General features: G+C 43.6%; 2 protein-coding genes across 5 annotated transcripts in view; one reads left to right on the plus strand and one right to left on the minus strand.

Moving 5' to 3' along the window:
* GARRE1 (granule associated Rac and RHOG effector 1) overlaps positions 1-23,038 on the plus strand; it is a 100,896-nt gene that overhangs the window by 36,076 nt on the left and 41,782 nt on the right. For 3 of the 4 annotated variants that reach the window (XM_034946481.3, XM_003816187.5, XM_055104369.2), the window contains exon 2: positions 8,960-10,249. In XM_034946481.3, coding sequence (XP_034802372.2) covers positions 9,755-10,249 — 495 coding nt within the window. In that variant the 5' untranslated portion in view covers positions 8,960-9,754. Of the gene's footprint in view, positions 1-1,613; positions 8,428-8,959; positions 10,250-23,038 lie in introns of those variants that run through there. The other variant, XM_034946482.3, reaches the window with a different exon arrangement.
* On the minus strand, positions 5,546-6,246 carry LOC103785666 (large ribosomal subunit protein eL29-like). The gene is made up of 2 exons (XM_055102852.2): positions 6,243-6,246; positions 5,546-6,018 (listed from the first exon to the last, which is right to left on the minus strand). Exons 1-2 carry the CDS (start codon positions 6,244-6,246, stop codon positions 5,546-5,548), a joined length of 477 nt encoding a protein of 158 aa, XP_054958827.2.

A 23,038-nucleotide genomic window follows, 5' to 3' on the forward strand; every position in this document is an offset into this window, starting at 1 on the left:
TCACCCAGGCTGGAGTGTAGTGGCGTGATCTTGGTTCACTGCAACCTCCGCCTCCCAGGTTCAAGCGATTATCCTGCCTCAGCCTCCCAGGTAGCTGGGATTACAGGTGCCTGCCACAATTCCCGACTAATTTTTGTATTTTTTAGTAGATACGAGCTTTCACCATGTTGGCCAGGCTGGTCTCAAACTCCTGACCTCAGGCGATCCACCCACCTCAGCCTCCCAAAGTGCTGGGATTACAGGTTCCTGCCACAATTCCCGACTAATATTTGTATTTTTTAGTAGATACGAGCTTTCACCATGTTGGCCAGGCTGGTCTCAAACTCCTGACCTCAGGCGATCCACCCACCTCAGCCTCCCAAAGTGCTGGGATCACAGGTGTGAGCCACCGCGCCCAGCTGCATATTGCTTTTTTACCATTGTAAAGTAGCAAAACTGTAAGTCAAGCCATTGTAAGTCAGGAACCATGTGCACACTTTTCTGATTGATGTACAAAAAGGAGACTAAGTCTGGCACTAAAGCCATCCCTGGAAAACTTATTTATTACTATTAGTTTTTGCTATTAAATGAGAAGTTAGTTCTGTGAAGAAAGTGACAAAGAAAGATGAAGTAATACTGTTTTAAAAATTAGTTTTACTGAGATATAATTCACATAATTAGTTTATTTGGCTCATGTTTGTGGGAAGTCCAAGGTCATGGCATTGGCATCTGGTGAGGGCCTTCTTACTGCATCACCCCAAGGCGAAAGGTGGAAGGACAGGAGAGCTCAAGAGAGCAAGAGATGGTTGAACTTCTATAACAGATTCACTCTCACAATAAACTAAACCACTCCTGTGATAATGCCATTAATCTATTCAGGAGGACAAGAGCCTTCATGACCTAATCATCTCTTACAGGTCTCACCTCTATACACTATTGCACTGGGGATTAAGTTTCCAATACAAGAACTTTGGATGACATTTCAAGCCATAGCAACCACTATTTAACTTCAGAACATTTTCATCACTCCCCAGAAAAGCTGTACACATTAGCAAGGACTCCTCATTCCATAAATCTACTTTTTTTTTTTTTTTTTTTTTGAGACAGAGTCTCACTCTCTCGCCCAGGCTGGAGTACAGTGGCACCATCTTGGCTCACTGCACCCTTCACCTCCAGGTTCAAGTGATTCTTCTGCCTCAGCCTCCTAAATAGCTGGGATTACAGGCATGTGCCGCCATACCTGGCTAATTTTTTTTGTATATTTAGTAGAGACGGGGTTTTACCATGTTGGCCAGGCTGGTCTCCAATGCCTGGCCTCAAGTGATCTAACCCCCTTGGCCTCCCAAAGTGTTGGGATTACAGGCGTGAGCCACAGCACCCGCCCAGATCTACTTTTTTATTTGTGTAGATTGCCTATTCTAGACATTTCATATCAGTAGACTCATATAATAGGAGTCTCCTTGTCTGGCTTCTTTCACTTAGCACAGTGTTTTTAAGGTTCATCCATATTGTAGCATTTATCAGAACCTCATTCCTTTTTATAGTTGAATAAATAATCCATTGTATGTCTGTACTACATTTGTTTATTCGTCAGTTGATAAGCAATTGGGTTGTTACTACTTTTGACTATTATGAATAATGCTGCTATGAACATTTGTGTGCAGGTTTTTGTTTGGACATATTTCTTCGCTTCTCTTGGGTATATACATAGGAATGAAATTGCTGGGTTATGTGGTAACACTATATTTAGCATTTTGAGGACCTGCCAAACTGTTCCATAGTGGCTATCCCATTTTACTTTCTTTTTTTTTTTTTTTTTTTTTTTTTTTTTTTGAGACAGCGTCTCACTCTGTTACCCAGGCTGGAGCACAGTGGCACGATTTCGGCTCCTTGCAACCTCTGCCTCCTGGGTTCAAGCAATTCTCCTGCCTCAGCCTCCTGAATAGTTGGGATTACAGGCATGTGCCACCACACCCAGCTAATTTTTTTTTTTTTTTTGAGTCTCGCTCCATCACCCAGGGTGGAATGCAGTGGCGTGATCTCGGCTCACTGCAAGGCTCCGCCTCCCGGGTTCATGCCATTCTCCTGCCTCAGCCTCCCAAGTCACCCAGCTAATTTTTGTATTTTTTAGTAGAAACAGGGTTTTGCCATGTTGTCAGGCTGGTTTCTGACCCCTGACCTCAAATGATCCTCCCGCCTCTGCCTCCCAAAGTGCTGGGATTACAGTCATGAGCTACTGAATTCGGCCCATTTTACAATCCTATATGCAATGTATGAGTGTTTTGATGTTTCCACATCTTCATCAATACTTGTTACTGTCTTTTTTACTGAAGTAATCAGTTTTAATAAAGCAGCCATATGGCAAACTAAACACTGAAGAGATTTTTACATGCATATTAGCTTAAGTTGCTCTCTAAACAGTTGTAGTGTGTATTGGCATATTTATAAAAATTTGCACTGTGAGCTTAGCACTAAAATAAAAAGTTAATGACTAATAACATAATTATTCAACTTGTTTAGCTTTTGGAAAATTTTTCATTTCAAAAATGAAGCACTCTTGAAGGGAAAAAAAGGAGTAAATAAAAAATGAGTTGTTTGATCCTCTCTCTCTCGATTCACCAGATGTAATTGTTCTCTTGGAGCATTTTTTTTTTTTTTAAAGACAGATTCTCTGTTTTCCAGGCTGGAGTGCAGTGGTGTGATCATGGTTCACTGCAGCCTCAACTTTTCAGGCTCAAGTGATCCTCCCACCTTAGCCTCCCGAGTAGCTGGGACCACAGGTGCACACCATCATGCCCGGTTAATTTTTGTATGTTTTTGTAGAGACAGGGTTTCGCCATGTTGCCCAGGCCGGTTGAACTTCTGGGCTCAAGTGATCTGCCTGCTTTGGCCTCCCAAAGTGCTAGGATTACAGGTATGAGCCACTTTGCCCAACCTCTTGAAGCATAAACATATATGTACACACACACACAAACACACACACATATATACAACACACACACACATACACACACACACACACATATATTTCTTTTTTTTTTTTTTTTTTTTTTGAGACGGAGCCTTACTCTGTCACCCAGGCTGGAGTGCAGTGGTGTGATCTCAGCTCACTGCAACCTCCGCCTCTCAGGTTGGAGTGATTCTCCTGCCTCAGCCTCCCGAGTAGCTGGGATTATAGGCACGCGTCACCACACCTGGCTTGTTTTTTGTATTTTTTAGTAGAAATGGGGTTTCCTTCTGTTGGCCAGGCTGGTCTCTAACTCCTGACCTCTCAGGTGATCCATCTGCCTCAGCCTCCCAAAGTGCTGGGATTACAGGTGTCAGCCACTGTGCCTGGTTGCATAAACTTATTTTTATAAATTATATGCTTCTAAATTATCAGGTGGACTGTGCCTTACATGTATAGGCTTGAGTAGGCTGAGCATGGTGGCTCACACCTATAATCCCAACACTTTTAGAGGCCAAGGTAGGAAGATGGCTTGGGGTCACGAGTTCAAGGCCAGCGTGGACAACATAGTGAGACCCTGTCTCTACAAAAAAAAAAAAAAGAAAATTAGGTGGGCATGGTGGTGCACGCCTGAGGTCCTGGCCCCTGAGGAGGCTGAGGTGGAGGATTGCTTGAGCCCAGAAGATCAAGGCTGCAATGAGCCATGATTGTATGACTATACTCCAGTTTGGGTGACAGAGAGAGACCCCATCTCTAAAAGCAAAAAAAAAAAAAAGGTGAAATAAAATAAAAAATCGTTGCTATCTTTTATTAATATTCTGTTTTGGGAGACATTATTCTTATATTTTCCTCACACTTTTTAAATGTGGTTTCTTTTAGTTCTTTGAACATACTTAAATTAGCTGACTTAAACTCTGTCTGTTAAGTCCAATATCTGGGCTTCCCTTGGGAAAAGTTTTCTATTGTTGTTTTTTCCCTTTATATGGGCTGTATTCTTTTGTTTCTTTGCATATCTTCCAATTCTTTGTTGAAAACTGGACATTTTATTTTATTATTATTTTCAGACAGAGTCTCGCTCTGTCGCCCAGGCTGGAGTACAGTGGTGTGATCCAAGCAATTCTCATGCCTCAACTGCCTGAGTAGCTGGGACTATGGGTAGGCAACAACACACCTGGCTAATTTTTTTTGTATTCTTAGTAGAGACAGGGTTTCACCATATTGGCCAAGCTGGTCTTGAACCCCTGACCTCAGGTGATTTGCCCACCTCGGCCTCCCAAAGCACTGGGATTACAGGCTTGAGCCACTGTGGCCAGCCAACTGGACATTTTTAATGACATAATGTGGCAACTCTGAAAATCAGATTCTCCTCCCTCTCCAGATGAGCTCTAAGTCAGGTAAAATACAGAGATATTTGCAAATGGGGTATTTTGGGGAACCACCAGACAGGTTAAATAATGCCAATTTCCTGGGAATGGTACTTTGAAGGAGCTGTAGCCCAGTTCTGCTTCCTCTGGTAACTGCCAGTCTTCTGGTCTTCAATGTGGATGCAGCTGGTAGTTTTCAAGGCTATTATGGAGCTGGAGAGCTAGGAATGGGACTCAGTCAAGTTAAAATGCTACAAAACTCACTGTTCTTACCAGGATTCAGCTATTTATCTTTGATAAATTATCCCATTTGCTAAAAGCCTATTTCCAGAGTTCTGAAAAAGGTGATTCTGATTATTTTGCCAATTTTTCATTGTTTTTATGTAGTAGAGAATTTTGGTCAGGGAAAGTCCTTATTCTGCCATTTTTGATGATACTCTTTCCCTCCCCTTTTTAGGCTTTTATTTTCATGAATCTTGTATCTCTTGGTGTTTTGTTTTGTTTTGTTTTCTTTTCTTTTTTTTTCGAGACAGGGTCTTGTTTTGTCACCCAGGCTAGTGTGCAGTGGTGTAATCATGGCCCACTGCAGCTTCAAACTCCTGGGCTCAAGTGATCCTGCTCCCTCAGCCTCCCAAGTAGCAGAGACTACAGGTGCACACCACCATGACCAGCTAATTTTTAAAATTTTTTGTAGAGATGGGGTCTTGCTCTGTTGTTCAGACTAGTCTCAAATTCCTGGCCTCAAGCGATCCTCTTGTCTCAGCCCTTCAAAGTGCTGAGATTACAGGCTTGAGCCACTACACCCAGCCTAATTTTTGTATATGATGTGAGGTCGGGGTCCAGATTCATTTTTTCATGTGGATATTTAGTTGTCCCATCACCATTTATTGAAGAGACTGTTCTTTCCCCATTGGATATTTTTGGCATCCTGGTCTAAAATCAGTTGACTGTAGATGTATGGGTTTATTTCTGGACTTCTAATTCTAATCCATTGATTTATACATCTTATGCCAGTATTTCACTGCTTTGGTTACTATAGCTTTATAGTAGATTTTGAAATCAGGAAATACTACTTTTACAACATTTTTTCTTTCAGTATTTGTTTTAGTCATCCCGGATCCCTCGCTTTTTTTTTTTTTTTTTCTTGCCTCAGTTTGTTTGTACAAATAGCACAGGAGGATCCCCACCCCATGCAGACGGCAGCCCGAGGGGGTCGCACCAGTCCTTCTGTTCTCACATTGGTAGACAGAGATATCTACTCTGAAGCCTTTGTAGGGGCCTGGGCACCTTTGGGAGCTCGAGCTGGAACTGAAGCTGGAGCTGCATTCTGGGCGCTGATTTGATCCTTGGCCTTGGCCTTTGGCCGGCACAGCCTGAGTCCCTTGGCAGTGCGGGCACGAGCACACTTCCCAAGCTTGGGGTGGGCAATGTAGGCAAGTCGATTGAGCTTGTGGCTGACACCCTTTGGGATCTTGGGCTTAACCTCCTTGGGCTTTACGAGGGCCTTGATAGCCTCGGCACGTGCACTCATGGCCTTGGCATTGTTGGCTTGCATCATCTTGAGGCCCTTCTTGTGCTTCTTGGCAAAGTGCATGTTCCTCAGGAACCTGGGGTCCACCCACTTAAGAGATTCGTATCTTTGTGATCGGGGTTTCTTGATAGCATTTCTGTGCCATTTTCGGGACTGGTTGTGTGTGGTATGGTTCTTGGACTTGGCCCTGTCTGTACCTTAAGCCGCAGCTCCCGAAGCACCTAGAACTGGAACCCTCACATTTTTATATGATTTTAGGGCTTTGTTTTATTTTTGGGGACAGAGTCTTGCAGTGTTGGCCAGGCTGCTCTTAGACTCCTGGGCTCAAGTGATGTTCTCACCTTGGCCACCTCTAAGTATCTAGGACAGCAGGCATGCACTACCACTCCTGGCTTCCAAATGAATTTTGGGGTCAGCTTGCCCATTTCTGTAGAAAAGGTAATTCAAATTTTGAGGCCGGCACGGTGGCTCACGCCTGTAATTCCAGCACTTTGGGAGGCCGAGGTGTGTGGATCACTTGAGGCCAGGAGTTTGAGACCGGCCTGGCCAGTATGGCGAAACCTCATCTCTACTAAAAATACAAAAAATTAGCCAGGCACTGTGACGTGCGCGCCTGTAATCCCAGCTACTTGGGAGGCTGAGGCAGGAGAATCACTTGAACTCTGGAGGTGGAGGTTGCAGTGAGCTGAGATTGTGCCACTGCACTCCAGACTGGGCGACAGAGCACAACTCTGTCTCAAAAAAAAATATATTTTGATAAAGATTGTGTTGAATCTGTAGATGAATTTGGTGAAATAGTATAACTTTAAGCATTATAAGTTTCATTTAGAGAAAGTTTGGAAGTATGTAAAGTGAAAAAGAGTTTAATGTTTGTGGTTTTTTAATTAGGTAAGCATACAGGTCTCATTTGGTCTTCTAGATCTATCAAAGGAATGGGGGCAGGCTCTCCTAGAGCCAGAGGCAGCCGCGGTAGAGGAACTAGGAAGCTGGTGCACCACTGAACAAAGATAGAGTGTTTCTCAGGGCTGCATAAGACACTCACTGTGGCCAACTCAGGTGAAGGTTTTCCTTCAGAGGCCACAGAGTCTCCACGGGAACAGCCTGCCCCCCTTCAGCATTCCTGTAGAGTGCTTCTGTTGTATATCAGAATCTATAAATTGTGGAGGACTCGGGTGGGGATAGATGTGATTGCCTTATTTGTCATGAATTTGAAAAAAGAAAACATTTTGGAACACATTTTTTACAAGTAGCCATTTGATATTTGTTTCTTGAAAAGTTTATGAGATTTTTTTTAAAGAGCTCAAATTTTGTTGAACATAGAGCCATAAATAGTGGTTGTTTTATTGACTTTATATGTTATGTGTTTATATCCACAGTGTTCTTCTCATCTCTTGCCTTTGTAACCTACCTAATTCCTGTGTTGCCAACACAATCATAGAAATACAAAGGAATTATGGTAATTGGCCATAAGTGACGAAGTATGAGTTACATTTAATTATATATTCAAAAAAGGAAAATAGAAAACCTGGTTATCAATAAGTAGACCAAACTATATACCACCATTACATAGGTTGTAGTTGAATATGTGGTCAAGCACGGTGGCTCATGCCTGTAATCTCAGCATTTTGGGCTGAGGCGGGAGGATCACTTGAGCTCAGGAGTTTGAGACCAGCCTCGGCAACATGGCGAAACCTCATCTCTACAAAAAATACAAAAATTAACCAAGCATGGTGGTACATCTGTAGTCCCAGCTGCTCCGGAGACTGAGGCAGGAGGATTGCTTGGGCCTAGGAGTTCGAGGCTGTAGTAAGCCAAGGTCATGCCACTGCACTCTAGCCTGGGTAACAGAGTGAGACTCTGTCTCAAAAAAAAAAAAGTTGGCCAGGCGCAGTGGCTCACGCCTATAATCCCAGCACTTTGGGAGGCCGAGACGGGTGGATCACCTGAGGTCAGGAGTTCGAGACCAGCCTGGCCAGCATGGTGAAACCCCATCTCTACTAAAAATACAAAAATTAGCCAGGCATGGTGGGCGTTTGTAATCCCAGCTACTCAGGAGGCTGAGGCAGGAGAATCACTGGAACCTGGGAGGTGGAGGTTGTGATGAGCTGAGACCACGCCACTGCACTCCAGCCTGGGCAACAGCAAGACTCCATCTCAAAAAAATAAAATAAAATAAAATAAGTTAAATATATGGTAAATGTGACTTTCAGTGAAATGTATTTGAACTTGTGTTTGGGAGAGCAGATGGTTTCAAGCAAATGTTATTTCTGATTTTAGCTTTATGAGAAGAATCACAGTATTCCGCTGTTGTAGGTATCAGAAACTACAACCAGCAATATCCAGATTCTGCTATTTGAACCTATCCAGAGTCAGGGGTTCTAAGAAGCCACCCAAGGTGTGAAACTGGTATACCTTGCCAGGCTCCCGCTCTGCACACCCAAAGGGAAACTGGTACCGGAGTGAGGATTGGAAGAATCGTGTCTGTAAACCGCCTGCCAGCCACTCCCTTCTCCAGGCTCTGTTTCTGCACCCTGCACTTAAGCCCAGCTTGGTATCCGACTGTCCCGTCCTACTTTGGGACCTTTGCCGTGGTGGTCCTTTACCTTGTGAGTCCCACCTGTCCCTTTTGCACTTGTCCAAACCTATCCTACAATCAAGGCCTACCTCAGAAGAATATTTTTTTTCGTAACAACCTTTTTGATTTCCCTTGCCCTTTGCCCATCTCTGCCTTTGCTGATGCCCCATAAAGTTTATGAGTGCTGTGTGTGTCAACAACCCTCACCATAATCTGAGTACTCATGTGATCCTCCTGAAGCTTGTGAGCCCTTCAAAGAGGAAAGGAGAAAATGCTGAGTGTGGATCCAGGCCCTGTTCAACGTGCCAGCCTCAGCTTTGAAGGGGCCAGTCTAGAATCATACTTTTTTGGTTGCATTGTTTTTGTATTACTACTTGAGGAATTTTCTAACAGTCATCATTTCATAGTTCAGTGCTCACTATTGTACCTGCTCCTCTAAGGTTATAATATGATTTCTTATTTCATTCATTTGTAGCCCACCTGTGTGGATAATAGCATCACAGGAGTTATTGTCCAGAATTACTGTAGCCTTCCTCACTTTATCTTATTTTTCCCCCCGACAGGAAAGGACTTAGAAGCTTTACAAATACATCTGTGCATTCTTGCTGCAGACTTTACAACTGAGGGCCAGCCCAGTCTGGAAGCATCTCTTATTAATGTTACAAGGAAACTGCTACCTCAGCAAACAAAAGGAATGGAGGAGGAGACTTACAACAAATGCCATTTAAAAAAAAAAGAAAAACTTGTTTTCAGGAAACATTAGAGGAAATTTGGAGAATTTCAGCATTGCATAGAAGCAGCCTTACAGGTAAACGGATTTGACGGGCAGGCTCTGTCAAAATTCTGCAGAAGTTTGATCTTCCTTCTTAAGGACTTTATGTGAAGTAATTCTGTACTGCTTTTAAATTGCTGTTGATCAGCTTCTGGGTTTTTGGGTTCTAACTTTTTTGGGTATATTGAAGACACAGTGTATTACATTATATTACATTTTTAAACGTTAAGTTATTTTTCTGCCATTGTAAATACAAGTATCAAAATATTCTTACAAAGAAGTAAACATTTTTCTCAGCAAGCATATCCTTTTAGTAAGAGAGTGGAATGCTAAACAGTTCTTATCCAGCATTTTGGACATCTTTTATTTTTTGTCAGAGATCCTGTCTACACTGAAAATATTAATTATATAAACCTGTTGTCTCTCACCTCTACGTTGGATCACATGGTCACCTGCCTCATGGAAATGCCTTTTTTAAAACTTCGATTTGCAGAACTCCACTATTTTTATACCTAGCTACAGTTTTGAGAAAGAAGAATCAGAACCCTGACCCACTTACGGTTGCTGGGACAATTCCCCCTCCCGCATGTATTGCTGCAGTGCCCAGGACAGTAAAATGGACTACAAGCGGCGCTTCCTGCTTGGCGGGTCCAAGCAGAAGGTGCAGCAGCACCAGCAGTACCCGATGCCTGAGCTGGGCCGAGCACTGAGTGCTCCCCTGGCATCCACGGCCACCACTGCCCCCCTGGGCAGTCTGACCACTGCAGGCAGCTGCCACCATGCCATGCCCCACACTACTCCTATCGCTGACATCCAGCAGGGCATCTCCAAGTATCTGGATGCCCTGAACGTCTTCTGCCGTGCCAGTACTTTCCTCACAGATCTCTTCAGCACTGTGTTCAGGAACTCTCACTACTCAAAGGCAGCCACACAGCTCAAAGATGTGCAGGAGCATGTCATGGAAGCAGCCAGTCGGCTGACCTCGGCCATAAAGCCTGAGATCGCCAAGATGCTAATGGAACTTAGTGCTGGGGCTGCAAATTTTACGGATCAGAAGGAATTCAGTCTCCAGGACATTGAGGTAGAGTATCTTTTGTGTCATACTTGTGTAGGAAAATATACTACAAAGGTAAGTGAGAATATTGTCTTAAGTTTTTTCCAAATCACTGTAATAGTAGCCTTTGTCCTCTTGCTGTTGGTACTCTGTCTTCGTAAAAAATTTGTGCGTGCCAGGTTCTGAATTGCTTTCATATCAAATTCAGTAGGTTAAGGGTAGGTGTGGTGGCTGTAACCCCAGCACTTTGGGAGGCCAAGGCGGGAAGATCGCTTGAGCTCAGGAGTTTGAGGCATCATAGTGAGACCTTGTCTCTACAAAAACTAAAAAAATTAATTAGCTGGGCGTGGTGGTGTGCACCTGTTGGATAGATTTTAAAAATTACTTTTAGCTGTTCAGAGAGTTAATCTGACATTAGTTTTTCCATCCTTCTACATCCAGAAGCCCTGACTACTCCAGAAGCCCAGAAGCTGAGGTGGGAGGATCGCTTGAGCCCAGGAGTTTGAGGCTGCAGTGAGCCGTGATTGCACTGCTGTACTCCAGCCTGGACGGCAGAGTGAGACCATATCTCAAAAAAAAAAAAAAAAAAGAAAAGAAAAATTATTAAACAAACCAGCCAATATTTTATGTTGTTGTCTTTCAAATTTTCAAGTCAGAACCTAATTTTCAAATACCGTACTGGTAAAAGTTATTAGTGAGTATTGAGAATTCTAAATACGATTATGAGCTTTATTTGTGGAATTTTTTTTTTTTTTGAGACGGAGTCCTGCTCTGTCGCCCAGGCTGGAGTGTGGTGGCACGATCTCGGCTCACTGCAAGGTCCGCCTCCTGGGTTCATGCCATTCTCCTGCCTCAGCCTCCCTAGTAGCTGGGACTACAGGCGCCCACCACCTCACCCGGCTAATTTTTTTGTATTTTTAGTAGAGACGGGGTTTCACCATGTTAGCCAGGATGGTCTCGATCTCCTGACCTCGTGATCTGCCCGCCTTGGTCTCCCAAAGTGCTGGGATTACAGGTGTGAGCCATCGTGCCCAGCCTTTTTTTTTTTTTTTTTTTAAGTCAGTTTCGCTCTTGTTGCCCAGGCTGGAGTGCAATAGTGCAATCTTGGCTCACTGCAACCTCCACTTCCCGAGTTCAAGTGATTCTTCTGCCTCAGCCTCCTGAGTAGCTGGGATTACAGGCATGCGCCACCATGCCCGGCTAATTTTGTATTTTTAGTAGAGACGGGGTTTCACCACGTTGGTCAGGCTAGGGTCTCAAACTCGCAACTTCAGGTGATCCGCCCGCCTCAGCCTCCCAAAGTGCTGGGATTACAGGCAGGAGCCACCGCGCCCGGCCGTTTTTTTTTTTTTTTTTTTTGAGACGGAGTCTCACTCTGTCACACAAGCTGGAGTGTAGTGGCACGATTTCAGCTTACTGCAACATCGCCTCCCAGGTTCAAGCAATTCTCTGCCTCAGCCTCCCGAGTAGCTGGGATTACAGGAGCCCACCACCACGCCCGGCTAAGTTTTTGTATTTTTACTAGAGACAGGGTTTCACCATCTTGGCCAGGCCGGTCTCGAACTCCTAACCTCAAGTGATCCACCCGCCTCGGCGTCCCAAAGTGTTGGGATTACAGGTGTGAGCCACCCTGCCTGTCCTGTGGATTTTTATTATATTGAATCTTTGGTTTTTAGAGAGTCCCACACGTTTATAGAATAATTTTTCCAATTCTAAATTCACAGTTGCTAATATTCAGATGTATTTGAGTCTTCTTCAGTACATTTCTTGGGGTCTTTGATAGTTTTTTTTTTTGTTTGTTTTTTTTTTTAAAGACAGAGTCTCACTCTGTCGCCCAAGCTGAAGTGCAATGGCACTATCTCGGCTCACTGCAACCTCTGCCTCCTGGGTTCTAGCAGTTCTCCTGCCTCAGTCTCCTGAGTAGCTGGGACTACAGGCTCACGCAGCCATACCCAGCTAATTTTTTGTATTTTAGTAGAGATGGGTTTTCACCGTGTTGCCCAGGCTGGTGTCAAACTCCTGAGCTTAGGCAATCCACCCACCTCATCCTTCCAAAGTGCTAGGATTACAGGTGTGAGCCACCACACCCAGCCTCTTTGATAGTTAAAATGAAATATTATTCTTTCAGGGCTCTAGATTACAATGTAAGATTAGAATACAAGTTTCATTCAAAGTAAAGATGACCTTTTTTCTTGTCTTATTTTAGGAAATGATTTATTAAACTTTGATCTCTTATATTCATTTGATAGATTTTAAAAATTACTTTTAGCTGTTCAGAGAGTTAATCTGACATTAGTTTTTCCATCCTTCTACATCCAGGTGAAGTTCTTGGATATGAGATCCTAGGAAGGAGAATGTTCCTTACCCCATCCTGGGGTTAAGATCACCAGTCTTTTGGGTCGGATCTGATTATTTAGGTGCCTGAATAAGCTAACTAACACTGCTTTGGGTTAACCAAAAAAAGAACTTGACTTTTTAGTAACACAATTAATTTTTACTGTGTTTAAAAGTGATTTTGAAGGAATTTCCAAGAAGAACTTAGAGTTATTTCTTAAGAGACACAGCATCATTGGTATAAATCAGGGTTTGTCAAGCTTTTTCTATGAAGGGCAGACAGAAATTTTAGGCTTCATGGACCACATGTGGTCTCTCTCACATATTCTTTGTTTTTGTTTTTGTTTTGAGACGAAGTTTCATCTTGTAGCCCAGGCTGGAGTGCAATGGCGTGATCTCGGCTCACTGCAGCCTCCGCCGCCTGGGTTCAAGCAATTCTCTTGCCTCAGCCTCCCGAGTAGGTAGGATTACAGGCGCCCACCACCATGTCTGGCTAATTTTTGTATTTTTAGTAGAGATAGGGTTTCACCGTGTGGGTCAGGCTGGTCTCAAACTCCTGACCTCAAGTGAGCCACCCACCTCAGACTCCCAAAGTGCTGGGATTTACAGGTGTGAGCCACCGCTCCCGGCCTTGTTTTTATTTTTATTTTTTACAATCCTTTAAAAATGTAAAAGTCAGCTTTACTTTGTGGGCCCATCTATTCTATGGATGGGGTTTGGCCCATGGGTTCTAGTTTGCTGCACCCGCTGGTATAAGTGTATAGTCACTTCCTTGGGTCAGGGTCATTCTACTTTGGATCTATCTTTGTAATTTTTTTTTTTTTTAGACAGAGTCTTGCTCTGTTGCCCAGGCTGGAGTGCAGTGGCGATCTCAGCTCACTGCAACCTCTGCCTCCTGGGTTGAAGCAATTCTTATGTCTCAGCCTCCCAAGTAGCTGGGATTACAGGCATGTGCCAACACACCCAGCAAATTTTTGTATTTTTAGTAGAGACAGGGTTTCGCCATGTTAGCCAGGCTGGTCTCAAACTCATGGCCCCAAAATGCTGGGATCACAGGTGTGGGCCACTGTGCCCGGCCATCTTTGTAATTTTTTTTTTTTTTTTGAGACGGAGTCTCGCTCTGTTGCCCGGGCTAGAGTGCAGTGGCCTGGTCTTGTCTCACAGCAGCCTCTGTCTCCTGGGTTAAAGCGATTCTTGTGCCTCAGCCTCCCAAGTAGCTGGGACTACAGGCACGTGCCACCACACCTGGCTAATTTTTTTTGTATTTTTAGTAGAGACGGGTTTCACCATGTTGACTAGGCTGGTCTCAAACTCCTGACCTCAAGTGATCCACCTACCTCGGCCTTCCAAAGTGTTGGAATTACAGAGGTTAGCCACCACGCCCAGCCGTCTTGGTAATTTCTAATTGTTTCTATGATCATATTTTATACCCAGGGATACTGTCATTTTAAAGTGTGTATAAAATGGCTTGTCATAATTTTATTTTTATTTTTATTATTTATTTATTTATTTATTTTTTTGAGACAGAGTCTCGCTCTGTCGCCCAGGCTGGAGTGCAGTGGCGTGATCTCGGCTCACTGCAAGCTCTGCCTCCCAGGTTCACGCTGTTCTCCTGCCTCAGCCTCCCGAGTAGCTTGGACTGCAGGCGCCCGCCACCACGCCCGGCTAATTTTTTTGTATTTTTAGTAGAAACGGGGTTTCACCATGTTAACCAGGATGGTCTCGATCTCCTGACCTTGGGATCCACTTGTCTCGGCCTCCCAAAGTGCTGGGATTACAGGCGTGAGCCACCGTGCCCGGCCGGCTTGTCATAATTTTGTTTAAAAATTCGACACATAAAAAAGCATGCCTTTACTTCTCAAAAGAAACGTAAGCAGTGAAACTTCTACTTTCCTTTAGCACCTCATTCCTTTCCCCAGAAGTGACCATTAGTAACTGGTTGTTGTATGCCATTCCAGACTACCGTCTGTACATGCATGGATATGTACAGATGTGTGCAGCTTTGACTTTTACATAAAGAACCACATTGTTCATCCACCATTGTGCCTGGTCACTGCTTGATAGAGATATGGCAAGACAATAGTTAGGAACACTTTGTTCTCTCCTAGAAAGTGTTGAACAATCTTAGACTCTGACAGCTATCACCCCATGATGACATAGTGCTCTTAGCTTTATTCAGGACTTCAGGCAAGAGTGGTTTGAAATATAAGGCCAAAGGCTTTTATTTTAACCTGAGCATTACTGAGCTCTTCTTCAGGACATGCTTGCAGGTATTGGAGGAAACAAAGCTTGACCTGCAGGGCCCTTTGCTTTCCAGCCCTGGAGGGCAAGTGCGCCTGTTGCCCAGGGCAGGACAATTAGAGAAGATAACCAGCTGCGAGCAGTAGGGGCTTGGTAAGCCGCTGGGGCACAGTAGTACCTGCTTTGTTTCTTCTGCTTTCCTGGGACTGGCATTGACCACTGAAGCTGAGAACGGGAAATACTTATTGTTGTAGTTTGGAATTTTGACTTGGCTTTCCACATTGAAATGCTGATTAGATAGTTGGAATACTACCATGTTTTTTTGTACATAATGGGCTGAACAGGCTTTCCCAGACGAGTCTGGAAACTAAGTAGTTGGTGGGTTTTCCAATTTATGCGTCTATTCTGAGTTTCAAACAGCTGACTTACAAGTGAATTTCTAAATGTGATTGCCAAGCATAGGCCCGCAGACTTCACATTTCACTTTTTCCCCAGAGCAATATTTGTTGTTTCTGGAATTTATGTACTGCCAGGGGATTTAGCCATAGGCCAGTAAGGGTCTCTCTCAGAATTTTCAGCAACTCAGATGAAATGGCTAGGCATTTGGATTTTTTCCTTTTGGTTTTTTAAGGATTTTTATAAGCAAGGCCCTGAGAGTCGCTTTGACATTCATCCCTGGGGAAAGAGGTCTGTGGCCTAACATTGCCAGGCAAGGCCTCTACTCAGGAGCTCAGTCCAGGACTGTGGGTGAGAAAAGCTCTGGATTCGAGAGTATTCAAATATTTGACCATTTAAGAGCTAGGACAAAGGATGATCCTGTCCCCTTGCCATGTGCCCAGTGCATGTGTGCAGTGTTCCCAGGTGCTTCTGACTTACAGCCAAGTTTGGGCTGTGGTTATTGATTGACAGATACTGATGCCTGTGTCCAGGAATGGTGGTTGCTGACTGTGTGCTCTGCCACCCTGCCTTGGAACCAGCAGGGCATATGTGAGTCCTGTCCAGTCTATACTCACCAGTGACTTTGCCCCTTAGCCCGAGTGGTTCACCCTCACAGTCTCTCTGTTAGAGAAGTGAGCTGTGACTATGGGGTTTCACTAGCTGACTAGTGCCTGCGACACTGGTACATCAGCCTAGGAAGTCAGTTACTGGGCACAGAGTCAGAAGACCTGGGTTTGGAAGGTGACATCTATCACTTAAATAAAATTACTTTTTCAGTGGAAGTGTACATAAATAAAAGAATCAAAGTGACTTGTGATTTGTGCATTCATTCCACAGATATTTATTGTATGCCTTGTTTCTGCCTGATACTACTCCAGCATGTCGATTGCAGTAGTGAACATGACAGAAATCTCTCCCTTCATGTAGCTAGAAGGGAGTTTCGATCTTAGAGAAGGTAGTTAGAAAAGGTACCACTGAGAAGGTGACATTCGAGTAAAGGCCTGAAAGGGATGAGAGAGCAAGCCTGTTGGCCAAGAAAAGAGGATTCCAGGCGGAGGGAGCGCCGAGCACAGAGTCCCATAGGCAGGAGCCAGCCTGGAGTGTTGGAAGAGCAGGAAAGAACCTGCTGTGGCTAAAACAGAGTGAATGGAAGGGAGAGAAGCAGGGGTGAGGTCAGAAGGGTAAAGAGGGGCCACTCTGGTGTCTGTTCTGAGTAGCCAGGTAGGAGGCAAGGTGAGGTACACCTCTGAAGGGCAGGGGATGGGAGGGCAGCAGGCTGGGCCCTGCCATTCTTTTGTAGTGAGCAGCGATACCACTTCTCCCCTTGCCTTCTTCATACTGGGTAGCTCCAGGGCTCTGGTTTTACGTTGGGTCCTTAGTGTTGAGAGGTGTTGGTCCTCTATGTAGGCAGTCCAGGAACCCAGGGCAGCCATGGGGCTCCCAGGAGTTGTATGTCTCTAAGGAGACTATATTTTATAAATTCCAGCATTTTTATTGACTTTTCAAGTATTTACCATCTTGTGAATAAGCAGCCAGACATATATGTATATATACGTATTATATATATATGCCAGACGTATATATAAAATATGTATTTTTTATATATGTGTGTGTATATATACACATATGCACACACATACATATATATACTTATATATATACATATATACTTATATATACATATATACTTATATATACATATACTTATATATACTATATATACATATATACTTATATATAAGTATATATACTATAAAAATATATACTATAAAAATATATATATTATATATATAGTGTATGTATATATATACACACACACACACACACTATATATATATTTTTTTTTTTTCAGAGATTAGGCCTTGCCATATTGCCCAGGCTAGCCTCGAACTCCTGGGCTCAAGCAGTCCTCCAGCCTCAGCTTCCCGCGTAGCTGAGACTGCGTAGCTGAGACTACAAGTATGTATCACTGGGCCTGGCTCTCAAATCTTTACACAGTTGCATCTTGGCTTTCAGTTTGACACAACGACAAATTTCTTTTGTATACTATGTGATTACCTGTGAATATGTTTGAAATAATTTATCTGTGAGTGCTGACTGACTCTTAATTAAGGACCTTAATTCAGGTATATTAACATTTATTTTGGATAGATATATACCAGAAATATTGTAGACTAACAATAATGGAAAATATTAGAAGCTGGTTTCAAAAATATGATTTGCATTAACCTTAATGGAATTGAATGTGCATCCTGTTCCTTTTTTTTTTTTTTTTTTTTTGCCCTAAAGGTAAAAGTAAGTGTTACTTGTTTTGACTGGTAGATCTTCTGTAACAGATTATGGAGTAAATATTTCCTAATGGTATGTGCCAGATGAAAGTTCATATTGCTGCTGCTAATCAGAAACTGAAGTTCACCTCATAAAAAGCTTGTATGAATCCAGTTTTGAAACTTGCTAATTTCAGGTCAGTGTTTTTGGCTTACTTTTTTGCTGAGGTGAATCTGCTATTACCTAAATTGTCTTCAGACTTCTACTTCAGCCTGTAGAGGAAGCTGTACTTAATTAAGCAGCTGGAATTTGGGTGATTCTGTAAATTTGCACTGTGGTCAACAAACATGATTTACCATCTGTCTAGCCCATTCTACGTGGGTGGAAGCCACCAAGGCCATTGGGCATCTGTCACTGTGGAGGGACTGGACCCTTTGACTTTGATTTGTCAAGACAAGCATGTGCAACCAACTCATTATTCTGATAAATGCTAATTAAAAGGAGAAAAGTAAGGAAATAAGCAAATTTCTGCTTTTCCGGTAGAAACTGTTTTTCATGGTAACCAAATAGCCCTAATGGATGAGGGAAAAATCTCCACTTTGCAGACTGTGATCAATTCGGTGACTCAACCAGTGGCCAACAGTGGAGGATGAAACCATTTGTTGGAAGGTTGCTGAGGAACCGTATTTGGGAGAATCAGGCCTTCCCCACCCAAATCTCATTGATCACCCTTAGTGTCATGGAAATGGAGACAGGTCATCACGTCTCCTGATGTGCTGCAGCAAGAACCACACAACATATCTAATATTAATAATATTCTACTTCTCCCTCTTTAAAAAAAAAAAAAAAACCCTGAAATAATCTAATCAAGCTTCTAAAATGAATCCGGTCTACAGGAAATGTGGGGTGTAGTGACGCAAGTTATGCAATACCACGAGAAGGCAACCAGACAAATTCACAATGTGGCATATCCTGTAATAAGTTGACCTGATTTGTTCAACAAGTCAGTAGCATTTTAAAAAATTACACAGAATGTACTGTTCTAGATTAAAAGAGTTAAGCACTATAACAACCAAATAAAATTACCTTTTTGGGGTTGAGGTTCAAACCAAATGTAAAAGATAATTTTTAAAAGATAAGTTGGGAAGCTTGAACACATACTGAGTCTTGGTTGATTGGGATTTACTTCAAAAAAAGAAAAAAGATGGGGAAGGATAGATGGTAAAAGCATGGTAAAATGTTAATGGAATTGAAGCTTTTAATTTTTTTGTAGAGACAGGATCTTGCTGTGTTGCCCAGGCTGTGAGCCCAGGTCTCAAACTCCTGGGCTCAAGTGATCCTCCCACCTCAGCCTCCCACAACACGGGGATTATAGGCTTGAACTGCTGTGCCTGGCCATAGGATTGAAGTGTTTTGATGGGTACATGGGGGCTTGTTATGTTCTGCTTTTGTGTACGTTTGGACCTTTTCCAAGTTTGCAGAAAGTGAGAGAGAAATTCAGGAATGTGTTAAAGACGTAATATATCAGAGTACCCAATAAATAACTCCATTTCATGGAGGGCTTTTCGCATATGAAGTGGTCTTCTAACAGAAAGGGGAGCATTATTGAGTAGTTAGAAAACCCAAGGTGTAGGGATGAAGAGAAAAGCAGGTGTTCTTCAAAAAAAATGAAGAGAGTCAAAGTGAATCAAAGGAGAAAATGGGAACAGAGAAAAGACCGTCTCTGAAAGTGGGAGGCCAGCAGCAGGTGGGAGTCAAGGAAAGAATGAAATGTTGCTAATTTTGGGGACTAGTGATTGAATGGCAATGTTGCTGTCTTTTTAGAGAGTAGGATTTAAAATTTTGAGTTGCTGAAAAGGCTTGCGTGATGTGCTAGAAAAATTAGGTTTGGTGGGCAGATTAGAAGGAAACAAATAGGAGAGTTCATGGAATATAATTTCAGATAGAACTGGCTTTCCTGAATTAATTTTTTGGTTCTGGTCAGCTTAGGAGATCTCACAGGATTGGATAATGGCCTGTTCTGGCAGCCTCCCTCCTCTTTACAAACCAGGAACCTGAGCACCCGTAAAACAGCATTTGCCTGAAGTCCTTCTGAGGCCAGCCCATGTATGGGTTATGTGTCCTATGTGTCTGCTGCCTCCCCACTGTCTCGGGCCAGTGCAGTCTAGTGCAGAGGGGCTTGTTGGCAGAGGCCATCCCCCTGTGAGAACAGGTTGTCTTGCCCCTCTGCTAATGGTGAAATGTCCAGAGCCAGGAAATCAGAAATAGCGTGATGTAGAGGCACCCCTGAGCACCCTTGCTCGCACTAGGGCCCCTCCTGAGTAGGCCCAGCCACCTGGCCTGCCTTCCTCTTCTCCCAGCTGAGCCACCCACCCTCCTCGATAAATACACATGAGCTAGCTGCAAGCATTGCACAGATGACAGGGACAATAAAAGCACTCCAGGACTGGTAGGCCAGATAAATAAATAGACTGGCACTAGGTGTGATGAGTGCTGTGATGCAGATGGAAAATAGCCTCAAGTCTGTTGATTGGGCAAAACTTTCAACTGCTCCTCTCCCCGCACCCAGCTCACTGTGCCAGGGCCAGCCCTCATACCAGAACTTCCTACCTAACTGAGAGCGCATCTGAGCAGGGGCAGGGCAGAGAGCCCAGTAGGCCCTGGGGAGAGTGAGGAGATACTGGTAGTTGCCTCTGAATATCCAATCTCTTTTTTCTTTTTTCCTTTCTTCTTTCTTTCTTTACCTTCTTTCCCCTCCCCACCCCGCCCCCGCCAAGACAGGGTTTCACTTTGTTGCCCAGGGTGGAGTGCAGTGGAACAATCACAGTTCACTGCAGCCTGAATTCCTGGGCTCAAGCGATCCTCCTGTCTCAGCTTCCCAACTATCTGGGTCTACAGGTGCATGCCACCACACCCAGCTAAACTGTATTTTTTTGTAGAGTTGGGGTTCCATTACATTGCCCAAGCTGCCATTTTTTCTTAGTAACAAACTCTCATTTTGTTTTCCATACTGTGCCTGGAATAAGGACTACACCTCTTAGTTCCTTAAAGCTGGGAGTGGTCACTTGAATAAGATCTGGTTCATGACGGTGTAACTAGAAGTACTGCATGAGATTAGTGGGATATCTCCTTAAGGGGAAATTAGTGCTCCCTCCTCCTCCAATTTTCTACCGTCTCCAGTGCGTGCAGAATGACTGAGGGCCATTTAACCATTTATAACCGTGAAGTCACCTAGAAATAGGAGCCTCGCGTGAGTGTGCCGAGCAGAAAGCTAGGAAATGGGCTCCTTGTGATGCCCTGGCGTCTCCATTCCAACCCTGGTCCATCTGCTCTGGATTTGTTTTACCTTAGAAAAAAATAAACATAATTTTTTTTTCTTTTCCCCCCTCTGAGATGTAGTTTCGCTCTTGTTGTCCAGGCTGGAGTACAGTGAGCGATCTCGGCTCACTGCAACCTCTGCCTCCTGGGTTTAGGCGACTCTCCTGCCTCAGCCTCCCAAGTAGGTGGGATTACAGGCGTGTGCCACCACACTCAGCTAATTTTTGCATTTTTAGTAGAGATGGGGTTTCACCATGTTGGTCAGGCTGGTCTCAAACTCCTGACCTCAGGTGATCCCCCTGCCCTGGCCTCCCAAAGTGCTGGGATTACAGGCATAAGCCACCACACCCGGCAACATAGTTCTTACTTAAGCCACTGTATTGGTTTTGGGTTTGATTTTTTTTAATTAAAAATTATTATTATTATTTTTATTTTTACTGTAGAGATGGAGTCTCACTGTGTTGCCCAGGCTGGTCTCAAACTCGTGGGCTTAAGCGATCCTCCTGTCTGGGCCTCCTAAAGTGCTGGGATTACAGGTGTGAGCCACCATGCCTGGCCTGTTTCTGTTTTTGTTTTTGTTTTGTTATATGTAGATAAACCTGATTCTAATTAAGTGGAAGCAGGAAGACTAGTTAAGGTGCTATTAGAGCAGTCTAAGTGAGGGATGATAGTAGTTTGGAATAGAAGGGTAGCAGAGGTGACTAGAAGTAGTTATGTGTATTTTTACTGTGGTAAAATATATGTAACATAAATTTTGCCATTTTAACCATTGTTAAATGGTTAAACATTTAACATTGGTTAAATTGTAGTATTAAGTACACTTACATTGTTGTGCAAGCATCACCATCATCCATCTCTAGAACTTTCTTATCTTCCCAAACTGAAACTCTGTACCTGCTCAACAGTAACTCCTGGTTCCCCTCTCCTCCCAGCTCCTGGCAACGAACATTCTTTCTACCTCTATAAATTTGACTACTCTAGGAACCTCATATAAATGGAATCATAGAATATTTGTCCTTTTGTGACAAGTGTGTTTCACTTAGCATAATGTCTTTAAGGCTCATTCGTGTTGTAGCTCGCATCAGAATTTCCTTCTTTTTAAAGGCTGTGGCCGGGCGCGGTGGCTCATGCCTGTAATCCCAGCACTTTGGGAGGCTGAGGTGGGTGGATCACCTGAGGTCACGAGTTTGAGACCAGCCTGGCCAACATGGTGAAACCCCATCTGTAGTAAAAATACAAAAATTAGTTGGGCATGATGGTGAATGCCTGTAGTCCCAGTTACTCAGGAGGCTGAGGCAGGAGAATCGCTTGAACCTGGGAGGCTGAGGTTGCAGTGAGCCAAGATCGCGCCATTGCACTCCAGCCTGAGCAACAAAAGTGAAACTCCGTCTCAGAAAAATAAAAATAAAAATAAAAAATAAATAAAGGCTGATAAATATTTTAGCAGTTGTATTTTGCATGGTTTATGACATGCGCACCTGGGTCACTCACTCCCTGGTAGTGCTATTTACTGAGATGGGGAGTAGTGGGGAAGAGTAAGTTCAGATAATAGGTCTGTGATGCCTATTAGATATCCCATGGGTGATTTCTAGAGGATAGTTGCATACACAAATCTGGAGTTGAGGGTTGAGGTCCAGAACTTGGAGACCCTCAGTCAGTAGACAGATGTAAAGCTAGAGAACTGAAGGAGGTCATCAAGGAAGAGCGTAGCTGGAGAATGAGTAAACCCTGGGGCACTCCCACATTTACAGTCAGAAGATGAATAGGAAGCCGCCCAGGAGTCTGAAACTGGAACAGCTGGAGAGCTAGGAAGGAAATGAAGCAAGGGTGATGCTGCTGAGGGGAGGTGAGGCCTCCTCTCCACCCCATTCCAAGATTTGCCATAGTTACACCACTTGGAACACTGTGCAGATACAGCCGGCTGGGAGTGTCCCTGTCAGATGGGGATATTGGGATCCCTGTCTCAGTGCGGCAACATGCGAGGCATCTAGTGCGACAGAGCGGCCTCACCCAAGTGATGTGTCATGATGAGGATAATGTTCATGGAGACTGATTTCTATTTGCCAGTTCCCTGTTTGTCTTTGTAATCAGTTTATCAATAGTATTCTTGATGGAAGTGACAAATTGTAACAAAAAGTACACTCATGTGAACAAAAAGAATTTTCTGACCTCTGATGGGCTCTTGAGGCCATATATCAGGATAACTTAAATATGTTT

This window comes from Pan paniscus, chromosome 20 (assembly GCF_029289425.2).
Source record: "Pan paniscus chromosome 20, NHGRI_mPanPan1-v2.0_pri, whole genome shotgun sequence".
NCBI lineage: Eukaryota > Metazoa > Chordata > Mammalia > Primates > Hominidae > Pan > Pan paniscus.